Raw genomic sequence first — 22831 nt, forward strand, 5'->3', positions numbered from 1 at the left:
GTAACTGGTAGGAGCACCAAGACCTTTAAGGCAGTATTATACAGCCAGATAAGGCAGGCAATTGTCAGAAGGGAAGCATTCCTTCCCAGCAATCGCCTGCTCGCTAGTGGAGGAGACTGCTGCTATTATATGCAGCAATCTCCTCCTCAGTATAGGGAGGAGGGATCATTATGCCATCACTCGTCCCCATGCTGTCTAGTTGTTTGCTAGCAGCAGATCGTGATTACACAGCACAATCGGCTACTGGCAAACAATTTTAAACAAGCTTAAAGCTCTGGATTGCCCAATCAACAAGAAAATCCACGGCAGTATTAGAACGCTCGTTAACAATGAACTGGCCGAAAATTGGCCAGTCTAATACAGGCATTACATTTATTGGCAAAACAGGTTTGGTTGCACGCCAAGAAAATCTCTTGTGCTGAGGGTGTCCTAACTCAGTGGCTGATATAGAATAACCCTAAACCCCTTTGTGGGCAAAGCTCAGCTGAGCAAACCATGTGGCTCACCTTTGAACAAATTCAGCACACCTAAGGAATTTCCTACCGTGTCTTAACACTTTATGCAGCTCAAACACACCTTCAAGGATTACCCTAACCCTTACAACTGCCACAAGTCCTGTCATTAATTACACACCTACCCAGGAGCCTCAGCACCTAACAATTACACGGAGCTTATAAACAAGGTATATATATAGCCCATTCCTCGGTGGTCCAGTCTAAGTGGAAAGTCCAGATACAGCATATGACTAATGATGATGATTGGGTGACTGGGAGACATGCTGTTGTCTGATCCTGTGGTTTCATTTGCTGCCAAGTACCATCTCAGTCAGCTGTATATCACCCATCAGGCATACTTAATGCCAGCTGGCTGCACAAGATGGACTCAGGGTCTAGTGCAGACTGTGCCAGATGCTGCCAGGAGAAAGCAAATTTCTGGCATATGATTTGGACTCATGTCCTTAATATGCCAATTCTGGAAGGATGTCCTCCAGTGCCTCAATACCATTATGGAAACCACACTTCCACTTGATCTGCTAATTTACTTATGTAAGGTGGTGGATGAAATTCGAAGGTCTAATCATCAAATAATATTTCTTCAGAAAGAATGTTCCTGGCCAGGAAGGCAACTGCTCTTGGCTGGATGGCTGATACTCTTCCTAACATTGCTCTAAGGAATGCTCTTATTAAAAAGGTTGTCCGATCCCAAAAGCAAATTTACTTATGGTTGGGAAAGTGTTAAACAAAAAAAAACACAAGGCTCTCTTTGCCACTCCTTCCGATGGCCTGTGGACTGGAAGCATGGCGTCTAGTCTGTGGTAATAAACATAGGTCATTCAGGGTAGTTTCACACTAGTGCTTGTCAGATCTGGCAGGCTGCGGGATCTCTCTGTATCCAGCAATAATGGGCCAGACGGCATCACTGTAGCTTCCCGCAATGACCGGTACAGCGAGATCCGTCAGGCTGTTGCCGGCAACTGACAAGCTCTAGTGTGAAACTAGTTTTAGTCTTAGTGGGGACATGTCACCAAGTGGCACGTGACCACAGAGGCTCAGCGGTGTGTTTGAAACACAGCTGACATTAGGAATTATACGGTAATTTTCTGGGAATATAATCCATTTTTTGTGATTTGTGAGTGTACCTGTGAATTATGTTTCTATTAACTGTATGATATTTCAACTCTGTACAATGCCATCATAGGTTAAAATAGGAAATGTTAAAAACATGTAAAGTTCACTTTTATTATTCTGTACCTGTGATCCAATTTTTTGGATTATGAAGGTGGGGACAGTTGTAAATTACTAAGTATTTGATGCAGGAGAAGACTTCATTTACAGCTTTCATCCCAATATCAGTGATAATACCAGGATTCTCAGCCACATCAGCCAAGCCGTACTTCATTAGATCTGCATTGGTCATCTTACCTATACAAACCCAACATAATAAAAGGTTGCACACAGGAAAAAAGAAAAAAAGAAAAAATAAGTTACAAAACTATGGCAAAATAAAAATTCACGGTTTAATCCCTTAAAGACCAAGCCTGTTTAGGCCCAAACATTTATTTGTTTCACTTTTTTTACTGTATCAGACAGAACTTTATATGTTTCCATCAATGTAACTGTGAATATCCTGATGCTTTTATAGTTCGGGTTGTTATGCATACCATTTATGGGTATTTTTCACATGGTAGAGAGTTTTATGGGAAGAAAATGTGTTTTGCATTGTTTTCCTTTACATATTTTTGAACTTTTTAAGTCCCACTTGGGGATATGGACTACGATTAAGATGGCACAGTCACTATTGACAATTGCAGCTGTGATCCTGCTGATCCTGTGCTGATGCAATCATAGCGCCTTGATAGTATGGAGCTAGACATCTGAGGACCCCGTCAGCTCCATATTATTACATCATTAGTCGTGAAAGACTTAAAATAGGGTATCTAAGCCAGGACCGTGGAACTGCCACAGCCCAACTTGGCATAATCATGGTCATACTGCATACACCATGGACAGTTTGGATATTTTTCTACAGTAATATGTAAACCAGATGTCTGGTCAAGTTTTCACTTACATTGTAACAAAAATTCATCTACATAGCCCAAATGTAAAGTTTCAAACTGTGGAAACTCGAGCACAGCCATCTTCAGCGCAGAGAAAACTCCATCTTTGGTCAATGAAGGTTGGATGCGTACTTCATGTAACCTTGATAGAAAAACAGATAAGGTAACAACATCCTTGTTAGCTCAGAGAAAGAAAAAAAAAGCTGGAAAAAAACCCTGTCATTACAAAAAGCCAACCGAAGCGTACCGCTACAAGAAATAAAAATCTAGCAGCACACACAATCCAGGTAGACTGCACATTTCAGTGCTCCACTTCTTAAACCACATGGAGACTGAATGCTTTAGCTTTTCTTTAAAACAGACTTACACCATCAAAATCTATTGGCGTTGCGGAAATAGCCAAGCAAGGCTGGCCAGCCCCTATTCCAACTTGTATCGCAGAGGTCACGAGAACGCTGTTCCACTCATTTGTAGCCCACAAGTGGGAACCTTATCTATCAATTATAGAATATTCAGTGGATAGATCACAATACATCTTTATGGATTGGGAACAAGTCACTTTACTGCAGCTCTCTTGGAGCCTATGCATGTGGAGGATACCCGGTTAGTATGCTTATTCAGCCAATAACTGGGCAACGGAGGGCCTTCTCTATGACAGCTGGAGGACAGTACAAAGTCATGTATGCTTGTAAGGAGCCAACCATCTTTTTTGTAAATTGCTGGAATGCATTTAAAATAAAAAATTAAACAACCAAGGGGGTGGTCATTTATTAAGACCGGCGTATAAATCCCCATTCGCTGGCGGTGGAATTTGGCCTTGCGACATGGTTTAAACTACGCCAGCTCCCTTGCTTGTATAGTTCAAGACCATTTTACACACCATAAATTGGCGTAGAAAATAGTAAATTAGAGGGGCCGACCCCTTTCCCCACCATCTCCATGCCCCTTTTCCCGCCACCTTGTAAAAGTGGCGCAAATGGAGACAAGTCGCAGATATTCCTGAAAAAACCCTTTTGTGACAAAATGAGCGCCAAAAAGTGGTGTATAATTTTTAAATGACGCCCTAAGTCTTTATTCAAAATTTCCTGCCAATCATGCAGTCACTTGCTTTCATCAGTCTTCTACTTTTTTTGCAAACATGAATTTAGAAGGTTGGAAAAAAGTCAGGGACAGTGAAGGAAGTGACTGAAAGATGAGACTACACAGGGTTAATTTTGAGTCTGCAACCATGGAGACACATAGATCTGTATAGCTGTTAAACAGAAACAGAATATTTTGAAATCAATATTATTAGTAAAGTTCTTCCCGTTTTATTTGAGAGCATTGGACACAAAAACAGAACATATATCCTAGGGCTCAAAACGAAAAAATAGCTAACTCTGCAATACATTTACCTTACCGATTCCACTCTGGTGCTGCACCATTGGTCATATGTCCCCACCACTCCTGGTGTCCATATTCCAATTTACTGCTATTCACCTGTATGTTTAAACCCTAGTCAATCCCTTTAACTCCAGTAACATACCGTCTAGCAGCTGTAATTATGAGGTAGCCAAGATCAACTTCCAAAGCATTCTTACATGCTCCTAAAACGATTGTGTGCAAATTCCGGAAGCCTCCTGAAAACAAATACAAGCGTGTAAAAATTACTTTATGTTCAAATAAAAAGAAAAAAATAAATAATTTTTTTCTTCAACTCATGAATTCTAGGTGGAAGAATCACTAAAGAGCGGTATGAAATGGGATGAGTGAGATTTTATAAAAGTGGGAGGATGCACATCATCATCTAGTCCACAATGTTGAATATCGGGTCTGGAAAGAATGTTCACAATCATTAAAAAAGTGTAGCACTCAATTCTCTTGATGTGCGGACATACAAGACTAACGTATCTGTTTGCGGTCAGTAATCTGAGGAAGGATATCATGCCTTCAACACATTGAAATAACTATGAAAGCTAGGCCATGCCACCAGACTGGTGGGACCCCCACTAATACTGAGAAGGAAGAGGCTGTGTTGAAGCTCTGCATCCCCTTATAAGTTTTCCATGCATTGCTCGTGGCCATCTGTCAGGGCAGCACTGTACAGGGAAAACCCACAAAATCTGCAGTCCCTTCATTCTCAGGCTTGGTGGGGGTGCTAGAAGTTGGATCCCCGCTGATATGCCAGCACTTCCTAAGATAGGAATAACTGCCTAAACCTTTCAATACCCTGGGATTTCCCGTTTGTGCATTTTCGTTTTTTCCTGGAGCCATAACTTTTTTTATTTTTCTGTTCATATACACACACACACCTGTCACAATAATGCCATAATGCCTAGTGTACACAGTGTAAACTCTGGGTATATATAATTCATGCAATTTACTGGCTATCACTTACCAGATCTCCAGCTGTCTTCCACCACATGTTGTATAAGGCCCCCTAGGAAAGGAACTCTGACCAGCTCTAAATGTTCCAAGTTGCGAGCAGATGCCAAACCAGTGACCAGTGGCACATACTTTAAGGAGTTTGTGGGCCCTTCAACAATAAAGTGAAATGAAAATATCAAGCTTAAAAGGTTTCAAAAGGTTTATATGTAGAGAAAAATGAAATAAAAAGGGACTGGAAATGTATGTTGTTGTGCATCCAAAAAAACTAAACAGAACCCTTTGTCAATTGAAGCTGGCCCAAAAGATCACCTGTTACCACTCAATGTTAATGTTACCACTGGGACAACCCATTTCATATGCCCTAGACCTCTCATGAAGACATAGCATTGGTATTAAAGTTTAGCTTTACCTTTTAAACTACATGGGAAACATTAAATGTTAAAAGATTTCTCTCAAGGACTTGAAGGTCTATGGATAGACCATCAATGTTGGGTCATTGGGGATTCAACCTCTTAAGAGCCAAGAACATTGTATTTTTTTTTTTTTTTTAAGGCTATAAAGCAGTTTTCTTTTAAGAAGGCATTTAGCATTAAAATGAGAAGCATCATTTCCTTCTATGGATCAACGATGAGTGTATATTTAAAATATACAACTTTAGGGTCCATTCACACGTCCGCAAAATGGGTCCGGATGCGTTCTGCAACGTTGCGGAATGGATCCGGACCCATTCATTTTCAATGGGGCCGCACTTCCGTTACGGAAAAAAAATGTCCTATTCTTGTCTGCAGACACGGACAAGTAAAGGCATTTCTATTTAAAGCGCCGGCCATGTGCGGTCCGCAAAATGTGGACCGCACATGGTCGGTGTCCGTGTTTTGCGGATCCGCAATTTGCAGACCACAAAACACTTGTGGACGTGTGAATAGACCCTTATTTTTGCAAACCCATCATTCCCTCTATTTTATTACCATGCTAAACTTTTTAATATTTCCAGGACAATACATTACTGCCTCTCCATGAAATATGCACAGGCTAAAGGAATGCTCAAAAAGTCACCAATACCTGACATCCCCAGGGTCCTTTATACGGCTCAGGGCAGTCAGAATTTCCCAATCAACCCTAGCACCACAAGCTGGTTAGGAATTTCCATGTTAGAGCACGCCACCTCTTAATTAATGATGATGTTCATATTTAAGAATGCTATAATGACAAGGTCTGTTCCATAACAAAATGACTGCTGCATAACAAATATGCTGATAAGATTATAAAAGGGGGCAATGAGCCCAAAAATAACTAAGCCGGTAAGTTTACCCCCCACTTTCGGAAAATAGTTGGAAGGTTTTCTAAGAAATGCTATCCTTGAGTATCTCAATGAAGATAAATGCATGGGACTACATCATGTCAAATGGGTAAATCATTGTCTGTCTTATAAACATATAATAAAAACCTTTGAAAATAATTACAATTCTTTGCATCACCATTTATTGACGTCCATAACTTTTATATATTTCCATCTACAGAGCTGTATGAGGGCTTGTCTTTTGAGGGATGAACTGTAGATTATTTTGGTACCATCTGGGGGTACATACGATTTTTTGATCACTTTGTATTCCTTTTTTATGGGGGGGGGGGACAAGAGGACCATAAAAATGGCAAATTGTAATAATATACTACCATGGGATAGAGTACTGGGGTCTAAATTTTGACAGTATGGCTGTACATTGATATCTATGTTTTATATAAACTGGTTACATGTTTTGTTTCAATAAGTAACAAAGTATAGCCTATTATGGGATATTAACTCTGTGGGTTATGTAATTATGTATCTGAGCTTCCCTTATTGTGCTGGTGGGACCTTTATCTTCCTTTTTGTGTGGTATAAACTAATCCTATCATAAAATCTCAAATTTGTCACTAACAGCGAATATAAAATGGCTAAAATAATATATATAGTGAAAAGTGAACTCCATCCTGTTCCAGTGTTCTTACCAGCACAATTTCGCATCACAAAGGTCCGTAGGCTAATGCACAAGAAGTCTTTAAAAGGCTGAGGTTTGGTTAGACGCACCCACTTTAAATAAAGATGACGCAGCATGGGAATGCAGGGAATTTCAGGAACATTCACTCCTGTATATAGATTAAAAGAAGATGATAAATGATTAAAGGGAACCAGTCACCACTCCTGATATGTTTGTTTTACCAAATTATTTTATTTCCCATGCAAAAAAGATTCTGGGGTAAAGTTTCATATAACCCTATGTTGTTCCATACCTCAGCTATTGCAGCTAGAAGTTCATTACCAGTTGAGGGGGTGTCCCTGCACAGTCCGCACTGACTGGTCATTGTCAGACTGTGCAGCGACCCCCCGCCAAGTGGTAACACCCATTTGCAGATTCGCAAATAAACTTTTTCAGCAGCAATAACAGAGGAACGGAATGAGAGAGTTACATGAAAAGACAATCCTGAATCATTATTGCATGTAGAATGCAAGCAGTTTCTAATACAGACATGTCAAATGGGGTGTAAGGTTCTCTTTAAAAAGCAATGAATAAGCATGTTTGTGACCATGAGATACTTACCCACTAAATGTAAGGTCTGGATTTTTGCAGCAATGGGTATCTTGAGCTTATTTTCTGGGGGTATAGGAAAAGCTCCATTGCGATTCCGAAACTTGCCTAAAATGTGAACTTGTGGCATATACGTCCATATAGCTTCTACAAGTTCAAGGTGTGATGTCTCTACACCCTGGAGTATCATAATAAAAAGAAACTGGTGGCATTAATAAGTCAGGTCACAGTACACAACGACACAAGTACCATCCAAGGACTAATTACAGTGATCAACACACACAACAAAGACAGGCTGCTACACCATAACCATTATCCTCTAAAGGCATTCCGTCATAGAATTGCGTTATGGTCCGTGGTAATGGAATCCATAACGCAATTCACCTTTTACCAGTAAACGAAGTGTGAACAGATTTCAAAATATGAAATTCGCTCATCTCTAACAGCCAGCACACTTTCAAAGTACTAGTTCTGGCACCTGCAGGGAACAACTGATCATGGGGGTCTCGGTGTCAGACCACTAATGATCAGATATTGAAAACTTATCCTAAAGATAAGTTGTCTATATATTAGCAGCTTCCAAAACCCATTAAATAGACATCTAAACAGGAATGACAGATGACAGCACAGCAGGAACAGGTGACACAGAGTCTGTCACTGTGTTTTTGGATATGCTTAAGAGGAGCTCACCAGAAGATTTGGGCACGACTGTAAAGCTTCTAGCACGCCGGGGATGCTGAAGGCCTCATGGCCCCGAACTCTGCGTCTCTCCAAATATCTTGGGTGAAGGCCATAAAGCTGTTCAATATCTGGCATTTTCTTAAGCAGTTTCAGAAAACTAGAATCAGTAAAGCCTTCAGAAATGGAAAGTAAAAAACATTATATCAGTTACACTATTGGTATGGAAAACATAATTAAATATGTTAAAAAGAAAAGATCAGCTATTCAGCAGAACTGTGTAGGGTCCACATTTGATTCCATTTAGGTTGCAGGAATTAATAGGTGTAGGTCAAGTGATGTAAAGTTGAACTGGCTTAGTTGCTACGGGCAACTAAGCCAGTTCTACTTTACACCAGTTTGATAAATGACCCCATTTATGCCTTACATGTTATGTAACATGTCCTGTTAGGTATTCAACAGTTGAAAGGCAATAAATCAGGATTTATACTTGACCCTCCCCTCCATTTACTCCTTGCCTGAGGTTACAATACCAAGAAAGTAAAAACAGAAAAGGAAACATCTCCCAATATATAACCTGCACTCTACATTCTGTGCATAATTTTTAGGCATGTAGTATTTTGACCATATCATTTTTATGCATATTCACAGTTACATAGTTAAAGGGGTTCTGCAGTTTGTTTTAATTGATGATCTATCCTCTGGATAGATCATCAGCATCTGATCGGCGGGGGCCCAACACCCGGGACCCTACTAGTCGTGACGTCACTGGGCCAGCGGTAAACAGTGAGAAGGCCGTGGCGATGCTGGAGCGCCGCTGCCTTCTCAAACAGCTGATCGGCGGGGGTCCCTGGTGTCGGATCCCCACCGATCAGATGCTGATGATCTATCCCGAGGATAGATCATCAGTTAAAAAAAAACTGCAGAACCCCTTTAATACGGTTGAAAAAAGACATAAGTCCATCAAGTTCAACCAAGGGATAGGTGGGGACACGAATCCCAGAAGGAAGTGAGACTCAGATTTCTACACGTTTTCATAAACATAAATGTCATTTACTTTTAAGAAATCATCTAAACCCTTTTTAAAACTGTCCACTGTTCCTGCTGTGACCACCTCCTGAAGTCTATTCCACAGATTCGCAGTTCTTACAGTAAAGAAGCTTTGACGCTTCTGGAGACTGAACTATTTCTTCTCCAGTCGGAGGCAGTGCCCCCTTATCTTTTGAGGGCATTTTACATGTAGTGTCCCACTACGTAAAGGTGGGCACTACTCAAGGGTCAATTGGGTCATGTTGTTCTCCACTAGGGATCGACCGATATAGATTTTTTAGGGCCGATATCGATAATTTGTGAACTTTCAGGCCGATAGCCGATAATTTATACTGATATTCTGGGAATTTTCATTTTTGGAAAAAAAAAAATTTCCTACACAAATCTGCTGAAAAATAATATGTTTATTGTTAACGTGTATATATATTTTTTTACTAAATCTTTCTTTTTCATTTATACTTTAATATATATATTTTTTTTACTAACTTTTAGCCCCCTTAGGGACTAGAACCCTTGTCCTATTCACCCTGATAGAGATCTATCAGGGTGAATAGGAGCTCACAGCAGCAGGGAGCTGAACATGGCAGCCAGGGCTTCAATAGCGTCCTGGCTGCCATGGTAACCGATCGGAGCCCCAAGATTACACAGCTGGGGCTCCGATCGGAGGAGCAGGGGAGAGGGGATCCTGTGGCCACTGTCACCAATGATTAATACTGGGGGGGGGTGCTTGGGTGGGGGGGCGCACTGCGCCACCAATGATTAATACTGGGGGGCGCACTGCGCCACCAAGGAAGATAAGTCTTTCATTAATTCATATACAGGAGGCGGGAGCTGACTGCAGAATCACATAGCCGGCTCCCGACCTCTATGAGCGGCAGCTGCGATCTGCGGCACCTTAGGGATAAAGCCAGCTATTAGGCATTCGGGCCTTGGAGAAAGTCAGACAGGATTCTGCAGAAAGTACAGCCTGATCTGTGAGTTTATTCCCTCTGAGTATTCTTGCTAGGATTCTACCTGCCATTTATGTAAAGCCTGCCTGTTACCAAATCTACTTCCTATGGAACTGTTTGAAGCTTGTATATAGTTGAACTGTTCAGTAAAGAGAAATTCTAGTTCACTACAATCATGTGTACCTCCATTATTCTTCCTAACAAATCGGTGTGCCACCGTTACTGGCACTGGCGTCACGAACTGTAAGGGATCTTGCCATAGGCACACTAAACTTTCAACACCCAGGGCACCTCACCTGTCCTGGTCCCTATATCCAGAGAGTGCACCAGAGGATCTACGTGCCAGCCTCTTCATCACTGCTGTACTCCTGCCCAGGGTATACTACAAACTGTGAGTACAAAGAGCAACCCTCGGTCTGTAAACTGACCCCCGTGACCTCACATTCGCTCACCCTGAAGGACTGGCGTACTGCATACATGGAGTAGTTTTTCACAGTATTTTTTCTATGGTCTATTTATATATTTGCATAGATTAATCATGTCCCCCTTAGATGTCTCTGCTCAAGACTAAATAAATTTAATTCTTTTAATCTTTCTTCACAACTAAGACCCTCCATGCCCTCTGTGCTTTTTCCAGCTGCAGTGCGTCCTGACTATGGACTGGTGCCCAGAACTGAACGGCATATTCCAGATGAGGCCGCACCAACGCTTTGTAAAGTGGTAATATTACATCCCTGCCCCACGAGTCCATGCCTCGTTTAATGCATGACAATATCCTGGTGGCCTTAGAAGCAGCTGATTGACATTGTATGCTGCTATTTAATCTACCATTTACAAGGACACCCAAATCCTTTTCTATAAGTGACTCTCCCAGTGCTACATCACCTAGGACATATGATGCACGGAGATTATTACTACCAAGATGCATAACTTTACATTTATCCACATTGAACCTCATTTGCCAAGTTGATGCCCAATCACTCAGAGTGTTCAAAGTCAGCTTGTAGTTTACGGACATCTTCCATAGACTGTATAGTACTACATAGCTGAGTATCATCTGCAAAAATAGAAATGGTGCTATTAATCCCATCCGCGATATCATTAATAAATACATTAAAGGGGTTATCCGAGTTAACTTAATTTCTCTCTATGGCTTTATTTCTCCTATACATTAGTTTTCCTAAATCCCTTGCAGTACCTATCTTGTGCCGTTTCTCTGCTATACTAAACAGTCATGTGACCGCCCACGTCATCAGCTGTGACGTTCCGTTTACATGGAGCTCTCTGCTTGTCGGAGTGACTAAGCCATGTAAACGGAACGTCATCAGCCTTGGCCACGCCCCCACCTCTCTGGATTACAGTCCGTGCGGCTGTGAGTTGATCGCGCATGCGCGATCCTCACTTGTGCCGCGGCTACCTCCAAGTTCCTCCCTGCGGCTAATAGCTGATCCAATGGTATAAAATATTCTAACCCCCAGGCGTTCCCATGGTGACGGGGACGCTTGCCTGGTTAGAATATACCATCGGATCTGAGTTTTTCGAGCTCAGTGAGATCGTAAAAAACTCAAATCCGATGGTATATTCTAACCCCCAAGCGTTCCCATGGTGACAGGGACGCTTGCCTGGGGGTTAGAATATACAGGGCGCTGTAGTGAGCTCTTTACTTGGATTATTACAGGATCTCTCTTACTTTGTCTTAGCTCTGTACTCCGGTAATAGCAGAGCAGGTAGTTCGGGGGGCGGCGCTCACTCACTGTCACTGACGTCACGCGCCTGCTCCTCCCACTAGGCGGAGCAGGCGCGTGACGTCAGTGAGTGAACGCCGCCTGCACTGCCTGCTGTTGTTACCGGAGCTAAGCCAAAGTAAGAGTCAGAGACTCAGAGATTTCAAAATAATAAGAAAATAGCTCTGCATTGAGAAATGAAGTGACTGATTAGTTTATTAATATACTGCTGCTGTGAGCGTCGGGGAGGGGGATCTGTGGATGGCACTGTAGGGGGATCTGTGGTCTGTGGATGGCAGGCAGTGCCATCCACAGATCCCCCTACAGTGCCATCCACAGACCACAGATCCCCCTCCCCTAAACAGTGCCATCCACACAGATCTCCCCCCTAAACAGTGCCATCATGATGATCAACCCCTCCCACAAATATTCATGAGGGAGAGATGAGTCATTGTTGTTACTGCTGTATGTAAACACAGCAATAACAGAACCTAGAAAAGGTGTAAAGATCGGTTTTTGACTAATGTATATCCTGATTAATTTTGTTAGGTTTTATTTTTTTTCCCATAACTCGGATAACCCCTTTAAATAATAGAGGGGGGGGGGGGGGTACACCACTTATAACCCAGGACCATTCTGAATAGGAATCAGTGACCACAACTCTCTGGACACAGTCCTTCAACCAGTTTTCAATCCAATTACAAACTATCCTTTCCAAGCCTATAGACCTTACTTTACCTATTAAACGTCTATAAGGCACAGTATCAAAAGCCTTTGCAAAATCCAGAAACACTAAATTCACAGCCGAACCTCTGTCCAGGCTACTACTCACCGCCTCATAAAACAAATCAGGTTAGTCTGACAACTTCTGTCCTTGGTAAACCCATGTTGGTTATCACTTATAATATTATTTACAGTCACATACTTCTGTATATAGTCCCTTAAGAGTCCTTCAAACATTTTTCCCACAACAGAAGTTAAACTAACTGGTCTATAATTACCTGTGAAAGACCTAGATCCTTTTTTGGGCACCATGTTTGCCTTGTGCCAATCACTTGGCACTGTACCAGTACCTAGAAAATCTTTACAAATTATAAACTTTGCCAACTCCAATCTGTATAAACTTGAATGTTTATTGGTTTGAAGCAATGAGAGAGGGTGTAGCTGAAGGAGATCAAGACTCTATATCAAGGGGAGCATAATTATTAGGCAGCTTGTTTTCTTCTGGCAAAATGGGCCAAAAAAGAGATTTAACTGAGTCTTTTTGAGGGATGCAGCACTCATGAAATTGATAACATATTAAGGTGTGATCACAGAATCAAACGTTTTGTTGCAAATAGTCAACAGGGTCGGAAGAAACGTGTTGAGAGGAAAAAAATTAAAAAAAGATGCAAATTAACTGCCAAAGACTTGAGAAGAATCAAACATGAAGCAACTAGGAACCCATTATCCTCCTGTCCTGTCATATTCCAGAACTGCAACCTCCTGGAGGGCCGGGCCCAGAAGTACAAGGTGTTCAGTGGTCAGACACATGGCCAAAGTGAGGAAGGCTGAAACTCAACCACCCCTGAACAAGACATATAAATTGAAAGGTCAAGACTGGGCCAAGAAATATCTGAAGACAGATTATTCAAAGGTTTTATAGACTGATCAGATGAGAGTGACTTAACGGACCAGGTGGATGGGCCCATGGCTGGATCAGTAACGGGCACAGAGCTCCACTTTGACTCAGACACCAGCAAGGTGGAGGTGGGGTACTGCTATGGCTTGGTATTATTAAAAATGAGCTAGTTGGACCTTTTTGTGTGCAAGATGGACTCAAAATCAACTTCCGTGAAGTAAACGCATAGTGCCCGCACTGAATCCTGACCCCTTCGTTTTTCACGCATGATTTCTGCGTTGCATTTTTCACACAGCCCAGGCCCCATATAAGTGAATTGGGCTTCAGTGAAGAACGCATTGCATCCGGATGCAATGAGTTCTTCACTGAAGGTTGCTAGGAGATTTTGTTTATAAAACTTCAGGTTTTTTTTTATGTGTGTGAAAAACACATCAAAACTGATTGTAGTCATGCAGATAAAGCTGAATGCAATTGCAAAGTAAACAGAGTTTCGCTGAACGCATCCTGTCACAATCCGTATCGTACGTGGGAAAGAGGCCTTACAATGCTCCATCCCATGCATCAACGTACTCCACTGCATGACTAGCCAGTAACGGCCCTAAAGATGAAAGAATAATGACATGGCCCCCTCCCTTACCTGATCTAAACCCTACTGACAACTTGTGGGAGGGAGATTTACTGTGAAGGAAAACAGTACACTAAACAGTGTGTGGGGAGGCTGTGGTTGCGGCTGCACAAAATGTTGATCAGTATGAAACTGACAGACTCCATGGATGGAAGGCTTATCACTGTTACTGAAAAGAAGGGGGCTATAATGGTCACTGATTTTTTGGGGAAATGTCACAAATGTTTGTTTGTACATTTTGAGTGGCTTATTAAAATGGGATGGAAAATTTCCTTTTTTCATTTAGTTATAAAATAATTCTGCACACTAATAGTTGCCCAAAAATTCTGCACACAGATATTCTTCTAAATAAGCCAAAACCTTATTTTTACTTTCTTTTATATTCAGGTTTGAGGTTTATTTACATTTTGTATTCACTGACAGCACTGTGGTTGTTCAATAATAAAATTAACCTTCAAAAACACAACTTGCCTAATAACTGTGCACACAGTCTATGGACCATTCTCTGATGTGTGATGGATTTGGAAAAATGAATGTTGACAGCTGTTATTTTTGTTTTTAAAGAGTTATTCCAGCATATTAAAAGCACTTCCCCATGGCATGAGAATCAATCCCTGGTAAAGGTGGTTCATCACTGCAGCCAGTGACCGGCTGAGCATCATTCCCAGCCTTCTCCTGCCCTTTTGAGAAAAGGAGCATAGTGATGAACCATGCACTGTCGGAACGGCAGCGGTAGTACATTGGCTAGATGAATCCTCACAACTAGGGGTAATGCCTTGCCCAAAACACTGGAGCTGAACCCTTACCACTAGAGGTAATGTTCAGCCCAAACACTGGAGCTGGACCCTTACCACTAGATGTAATGTCCTGCCCAAACACTGAAGCTGATCCCTTACCACCAGAGGTAATGATCTACCCAAACACTGGAGCGGAACCCTTAATACTAGAGGTAATGCCCTGCCCAAACACTGAAGCTGAACCGTTACGACTAGAGGTAATGCCATGCCCAAACACTGAAGCTGATCCCTTACCACCAGAGGTAATGATCTACCCAAACACTAAAGCTGAACCCTTACAACTAGAGGTAATGCCCTGCCCAAACACTGAAGCTGAATCCTTACCACTAGAGGTAATGCCCTGCCCAAACACTGAAGCTGAACCCTTACCACTAGAGGTAATGCCCTGCCCAAACACTGAAGCTGAACCCTTACCACTAGAGGTAATGTCCTGCCCAAACACAGGAGCTTAAAGGGAACCTGTCACCAGGATTTTGTGCATAGAGCTGGGGACATGGGCTGCTAGATGGCCGCTAGCACATCTGCAATACCCAGTCCCCATAGCTCTGTGTGCTTTTATTGTGTTAAAAAACCGTTTTGATCCAAATGCAAATGAACTTAATATGAGTCTTGTGTCCGGAGATGAGTCCAATTTTCTGAGCGCAGCTAGCGCATGCGCAGTGTCGGCATCATGTTCATTCCCTGTGCTGGCATCAGCACAGGGAACGAACTACGCATGCGCTAGCTCGCGCATCGCGAGATTTCGGCGCTCCAGCTCTGTGACGTCAGCTAGCAAGGAGGAGATTCGGAGGAAGCGGGGCGGTGCTGCGCTCAGAAAATTGGACCCATCTCCGGATACAGGACACATATCAGGTTCATTTGCATATGGATCAAAACGGTTTTTTAACACAATAAAAGCACAGAGAGCTATGGGGACTGGGTATTGCAGATGTGCTAGCGGCCATCTAGCAGCCCATGTCCCCAGCTCTATGCACAAAATCCTGGTGACAGGTCACTTTAAGCCTTACAACTAGAGGTAAAGCCATGCCCAAACACAGAATCTGATCCCTTACCACCCGAGGTAATGATCTAACCAAAGACTGGAGCTGAAACCTTACTACTAGAGGCAATGTCCTGTCCAAACACTGAATCTGAACCGTTACCACTGGAGGTAATGCCATGCCCAAACACTGAAGCTGATCCCTTACCACCAGAGGTAATGATCTACCCAAACACTGGAGCTGAACCCTTACTACTAGAGAATGTCCTGCCCAAACACAGGAGCTGAACCCTTACCACCAGAGGTAATGCCCTGCCCAAACACTGAAGCTGAACCCTTACCACCAGAGGCAATGTCCTGCCCAAACACTGAAGCTGAACCCTTACCACCAGAGGCAATGTCCTGCCCAAACATAGGAGTTAAACCCTTATCACTAGAGGCAATGTCCTGCCTAAAAAACTTTTTATTAACATCACCTTCTGAAAATACTGAGCAAGAGCACCTAGCTAAAGGCTATGTGCACCTTCGGGGGAATTTTTTTTTCTGATTGCATTTAACACATTTTGGGTTAAAAATTATTTTTTCAATATGTCTTCATTAAAAATATTTTGCCATTCTGTCAAATAGGGTTAACAGTTTGTCTAGCTGTGCCATCTAATAACCCTTAATCAGTAATTTACTAAAAAGTCACTTATTTAAGCCACATTCTTATAGGAAAAATAAGAATTGAGCTATATTGAGTGTTTATAAAGGTCAGGGATCAGAGACGAGGAGAATGGAAACAGACAGCAGCTTACTAGAGAATCTCAAGGCTGTACAGAGAAATGTGTTAAACATTTTTAATAAAGACCAATTGAAAAACGTTTTTTAGCTCAAAATGAGTACAATGCAATAATTAAAAAAACGTAAGAGACCTGAAACTTTATTATACACGATCTATAAATTTACTACCTAATGGCTTCTGATTGTTTTATATGTATTATTGTTTTTGGCCATAAGAACAATAAATATGAATGTATTTGCAGCTCACCTGTTGGCATATACTCCCACCAGCGTCCAGCACAGAGGTCAACCATTTTGACAACACGCAGGTACAGAGTCACTGCTTCCTTCAGCTTCTTTGACAAGCATTCCATGCACATAATGTCTTGCAGTGGAAGATATCTACCACAAAAACCCAGAAATTGCATTAAATACTTTACGTAACAGTATATTATATATTATGTCATGCTTAGAGTTTTGGGGCAACACATTTAACACCAGTTCAGTATGTTATCTCTTTCCATCAATCACAAAGCTGAAGGCAATTTGAAGGCGTAATCCCTATCTTCATGTATAAATATTTTTGGAACAACATTTTTAAAGAGGTTAGGAAATGGCTGGAGATATTTAAGAGCACTAGAACACCAAGTAAAAAAAAAAAAAAAAGATATTCTTCAGAACAGGTCATTGAAATCTCATGGACCATGGCTATAGGAAGATTTCAAGTCTGACTAAGCATGTGTGTAGAGAAACAAAGCACATCTGTATGACCTTTAAAGACTCATGGGGTCATTTATCAAACAGGTGTACAGTAGAACTGGCTTAGTTGCCCATAGCAACCAATCAGATTCCACCTTTCATTTTTGACTGTTCCTTTGGAAAATGAAAGGTGGAATCTGATTGGTGAATGGGTGCAAAAAGCACAACGGATCATCCAAAACGTGGGCCACGGACCCAAGGAAGTCTCCATTCCAAAGAGTAGAACAGTTTTGTTCTAGGACTATCTTAACCAATGGGAAAGATGAAAATTGATTCTTTCTTACCTAAAAAAAAAAATATATGTTTTTAAAAAGCCAAGTCATACCAACTTTACCAACCATATGATGGTCAGAAATCTTGCCAGTTCTTTAGTTAAAGGGGTTGTCCAGGTTCAGAGCTGAACCCGGACATACTATAATTTCACCCAGGCAGCCCAACTGATGTTAGCTTTGGAGCATCTCTCCCTTGCCCTGCGCTAGATCTTGCCTGACTTGTTTATAACATTTCCACAGCATAAAAAAAATGCTTTACAGCAGCCCCATGGGCCTAAGGCTACTTTCGCACTGCCGTTTTGGTTTCCGTTTGTGAGATCCGTTCAGGGCTCTCACAAGCGGTCCAAAACGGATCAGTTTTGCCCTAATGCATTCTGCATGGAAAAGGATCCGCTCAGAATGCATCAGTTTGCCTCCGATCAGTCACCATTCCGCTCTGGAGACGGACACCAAAACGCTGCTTGCAGCGTTTTTCTTTCCGTCTGATGAAACTGAGCCAAAACTGATCCGCTCTGACACAGAATGTAAGTCAATGGGGACGGATCCGTTTTCTCTGACACAATCCGGCACAATAGAAAACGGATCCGTCCTCCATTGACTTTCGATGGTGTTCATGACGGATCCGTCTTGGCTATGTTACAGATAATACAAACTGATCCGTTCTGAATGGATGCAGACGGTTGTATTATCTGAACGGATCCGTCTTGGCTATGTTACAGATAATACAAATGGATCTGTTCTGAACGGATGCATGCGGTTGTATTATTGTAACTGATCAGTTTTTGCAGATCTATGACGGATCCGCCCAAAACGCGAGTGTGAAAGTAACCAGACACAATGGTCAGAAGGGGACCTCATTGACTTCTATGGGAGAGTTTTCTAGGCATGCCGTGTGACTTGTGCAGAGGTTCTTGTACAAGGAAAGAACAGATGAGCTCTGACAATCACCTTTTGTGAATGGTGGATCCTGTCTTAACTGTACACAGAGGTGATATCATTATAGGCAGGATTAGAATGACAGATAAGCAGGTAACTGCAGTAACGTGATCTGTATAGACCATGAATCAGCGCCTATTATCAGGCTTAGTGGCCAGTGCGAAAAACTGCAGGATTATGTTTTTTGTTTAAATATAGAAATTTACATGGAATATTAAAAATAACCACTAAAAATTATTTAAGAATACGTTAAACATAAAAACGTGATTAAAAAAAATAGGTCATTTTCTGATTACACATTCCTTTTAAAACTGCCACGACAGGTATGATGGACACATCCCAACAGTTCCCATTTACACACACTGGGTCACACACAAAAACAAGCTAATTAATCACATTGAACAGAAAACATGAAATCCAGTAGGAGTTGACTTTAGAGGCACTCACTTAAATATATGACACAGCACCTCATGTGACAGCTGATTCATGTAATCCTTAGGATCAATGGATTTGCCGTTTTCCACACTACTGCCATTCATTCGACATGGTTTTACCGATTTCCGTCGGGGCCCCATCTTCAAAACTTAAATCTCTAAGCAACTTTCCTAGAAAAGAAAAAGCCAAAAAAACTAAATGTCAAAACCTTGTACAAAGATGTAGAACATATTTAGGCTACTTTCACACTCGCGTTTTGGCTTTCCGTTTCTGAGATCCGTTCAGGGCTCTCACAAGCGGTCCAAAACAGAACAGTTTTGCCCTAATGCATTCTGAATGGGAAAGGATCCGCTCAGTTTGCATCAGTTTGCCTCCATTCCGCTTTGGAGGTGGACAGCAAAACACTGCTTGCAGCTTTTTGGGGTCCGTCTAACGAAACTGAGCCAAATGGATCCGTCCTGACACACAATGTAAGTCAATGGGGACGGACCAGTTTTCTCTGACACAATAGAAAACGGATTCGTCCTCCATTGACTTTCAATGGTGTTCAAGACAGATCCGTCTTGGCTATGTTACAGATAATACAAACGGATCCGTTCTGAACGGATGCAGACGGTTGTAGTATCTGAACGGATCCTTCTGTACAGATCCATGACAGATCCGCACCAAACGCGAGTGTGAAAGTAGAGTAAGGCTAGTTTCACATCTGCGGCACAGCCTGCCAGACTTCTCCAGTGCCCCCTGCCCACCGGACCCCTTTGAGTATAATGGGATCCAGCCACTCCCTGGTACAAATGCCAGGATTGAGCTGGACAAGAACAGCTGACATTTTCACTGCCTATCAAAGTGCAGGGAGTCGCTAGGTGTAATATCAACGCCCCTGTTGCTCCTAAAGGCTCTTTTGCATACATTTGCTCAGCAATGCGGCCACATATGAACATGGGACCAATACAGATGCCTTCAGCTGCCAAGTGCACATGTAACAGGTCGGCCAGTTTCATAGGTTCAGAACTGCTGACAGATGCCCTTTAAGGGACCTATAAATGTAATAAAATAAATGGCAGGGGATGGCATACTTCTAGAACACTGCAGCTTCAATAGTGAATTATCATGCAGGGCAATGCTGCTGGGAGTTGTGGTGGCACACCTAGCTAGAGAGACACAAACAAGCCGTGTGTAGGATGTGCATACATGGAGGGCAGTGTAAACAGGCGGGGAGACGTGATGGAAACTGCAGCAGGGCGAGGACGGACGGGTGGGGTAACAGGAAAACAGCCGCTCGCATTACCTCCCCGCCAGGTAAACGGTAAGAGCCGGCCCCTGCCGTCCAGCTGCTGAGCCTCTCTGGCTACCGGAAACAGAGTGCAGGCAGCCCTGGCAAACACTTCCTGACTAAACCCCGCCTCTTGCTTCCTGTCCAGCCAGTCAGCGACCGCCATCCGCATAGCCAATAAGAGACAAGCCGTTACAGTACCCAGGCTCAGCACGCAGACCAAAGAGAGCTTGGAGTGGTAGACTGTAGACGTGTGACGGCAAAGCGCGTTACGTCACGTTGCTAGTATAAAAAAAAAATAGGGTATGGTCGAAACTCCATGAGCCGCAGGGTCCTTGTGATGTCACAGAGTCACATGAGATGCTAAAGTCACGTGGGTTCGAAGCAGCCGCCCAGGTGTGTAGCAGAAAGGCGAAGTCTACATCTCATGTGCTGTGTTCGTAAAGATTATTACTAGAATATAAAATGTGAGTCGCATTGAGGCTTTCAATGTCACGTGACTCTGAAATCACAAGGTCCCTACTGCTCATGGACTTATCAGTGGTGGGACTGTGGAGAGGTTTTAGCTGCTATGTAAATAGATAGACCAATAGGAATTAAATGCGAGTTTGTGTTTGCAGGACTTGGGAAGGAAGTGTATGGGACTCTCCCTCGAAGGCAGATCCACTTAGGATGCCACAGTTTTGTTTTTTCATTTTTATGTTTTCATCTTTCTTTCCTGTCTTCCTGGAGCCATAACTTTTTTATTTTTGCATTCACGTATCTATATGAGGGCTTGTTTTTTGCGGGACAAATTGTACAATGTCACGGGAAGCGGGCAAAAAAATTCCAAATGGGATGGAATTGGAAGAAAGCGCAATTCCTCCACACTTTTACGGGTTTTGTCCCTACGACGTTAGGCAAAATTTGCCTGTGCCCTTCATTCTCTGGGTCAGTACCATTACAACACTACCAGATATGTACTGTATAGGTTTCATATCTTTACATACTGAAAAAATAAATTAAAACATTAAAGAAATGTGTTTTTTTTTACATCCCATACTCTGACCCCCATAACTTTTTTTTATAGTTATGTCTACTGAGCTGTATGGGGGATTATTTTTTGCTGGATGATCTGTGGGTTTTATTGATACCATTTTGGAGTGTGTGTGACTTTTTAATCACATTTCATTAAAAAAAATTGGGGTAAGAGAAGTGATGAAAAAATGGCAAATTTTTTCTCTTATGCTATTGGAAAATATTTTGATATTTTAATAGTATGGGTGTTTTCAGATGCAGTGATGCCCATGATGTTGATATATTTTTTTTATTATTTATGTATTATATATTTAATTTTTTAATGTTTTTTTTTTTTACTTTTATTTTTTTTTTCTTGTAGCCCCCTAGGAGGCTACAGTGTCCACTACTTAGTTTTTTTTTATAGAATATTACTATGACTGGATTGCTGATCTCCTATGTTGGCCTGCCACCTGCTGACCAGCATAGGAACTGCAGCTCTAATATTCTGGGTCTCTTCAGAGTAGGGTTGTTTCGGGTATCGAACTTTCAATACCCAATCGATACTTTTAGCCCGGGATTTGTCTTTTATCGATACTAGGCTGTGCGCCATGTTCCCTCAGCAGCACAGGAAAGAAGGAAGCAGTCTCTCCCTCCCCCCTGTGCTGCTGCCGCTGCCTCCACTGAGCGAGCAGAGGGGGGGGGGGGGGCCGGGGCCACTGCGCCACCAATGATTACTAACGTTTAATACATTACAAATGCAAGCGGCAGCAGAAACACATTGCCGGCACCCTGCCTCTGACAGGGTGCTGCGATCCGCGTCAATTAACTCCTCAGGTGCCACACCTGAGGGGTTAACTGCCGCGGATCGCAGTGCCCTGTCAGAGGCAGGGTGCCAGCAATGTGTTTCTGCTGCCGCTTACATTTGTAATGTATTAAACGTTAGTTATCATTGGTGGCGCAGTGTGCCCTGCCCCCCCCCCCCCTCTCCCTAGTATTAAAAACATTGGTGGCGCAGCGCGCCCTACCTACCCCCGTCCCCAGTATTTAAATCATTGGTGGCAGTGGCCACAGAGTCCCCTCACCTCCTCTCATTGGTGGTACAGTGGCAGCTTCTGATCGGAGCCCCAGCAGTGTAACCCTGGGGCTCCGATCCATGGCAGCCAGGACACTACTGAAGCCCTCTATGGTAATCTGAGCACAGGGCAGCAGGAACAGTGTGAGTTCCTATTCACCCTAATAGAGCTCTATCAGGGTGAATAGGACAAGGGATTAAAAGATCCAAGGTTCTACCCCTAAGGGAAAAAATAGTTATTAACCACCTCAGCCCCCAGTGCTTAAACACCCTGAAAGACCAGGCCACTTTTTACACTTCTGACCTACACTACTTTCACCGTTTATTGCTCGGTCATGCAACTTACCACCCAAATGAATTTTACCTCCTTTTCTTCTCACTAATAGAGCTTTCATTTGGTGGTATTTC

The 22831-nt window shown here is 42.5% G+C and overlaps 1 protein-coding gene across 1 annotated transcript in view; it reads right to left on the bottom strand.

Annotated features, from left to right (window-relative positions):
- FBXO38 (F-box protein 38) overlaps nt 1–20467 on the bottom strand; it is a 102812-nt gene extending 82345 nt beyond the window's left edge. Inside the window, exons 1-10 of the mRNA XM_040406601.1 lie at nt 20368–20467; nt 19092–19249; nt 16946–17079; nt 8182–8345; nt 7504–7669; nt 6914–7051; nt 4935–5072; nt 4083–4176; nt 2569–2699; nt 1752–1922 (exon numbers count right to left, since the gene is read on the bottom strand). Coding sequence (XP_040262535.1) covers nt 1752–1922; nt 2569–2699; nt 4083–4176; nt 4935–5072; nt 6914–7051; nt 7504–7669; nt 8182–8345; nt 16946–17079; nt 19092–19219 — 1264 coding nt within the window. The 5' untranslated portion in view covers nt 19220–19249; nt 20368–20467. The remainder of the gene's footprint in view (nt 1–1751; nt 1923–2568; nt 2700–4082; nt 4177–4934; nt 5073–6913; nt 7052–7503; nt 7670–8181; nt 8346–16945; nt 17080–19091; nt 19250–20367) is intronic.
- Between the last annotated feature and the right edge of the window lie 2364 nt (nt 20468–22831).

This window comes from Bufo bufo, chromosome 1 (genome assembly GCF_905171765.1).
Source record: "Bufo bufo chromosome 1, aBufBuf1.1, whole genome shotgun sequence".
NCBI classification, from domain to species: domain Eukaryota; kingdom Metazoa; phylum Chordata; class Amphibia; order Anura; family Bufonidae; genus Bufo; species Bufo bufo.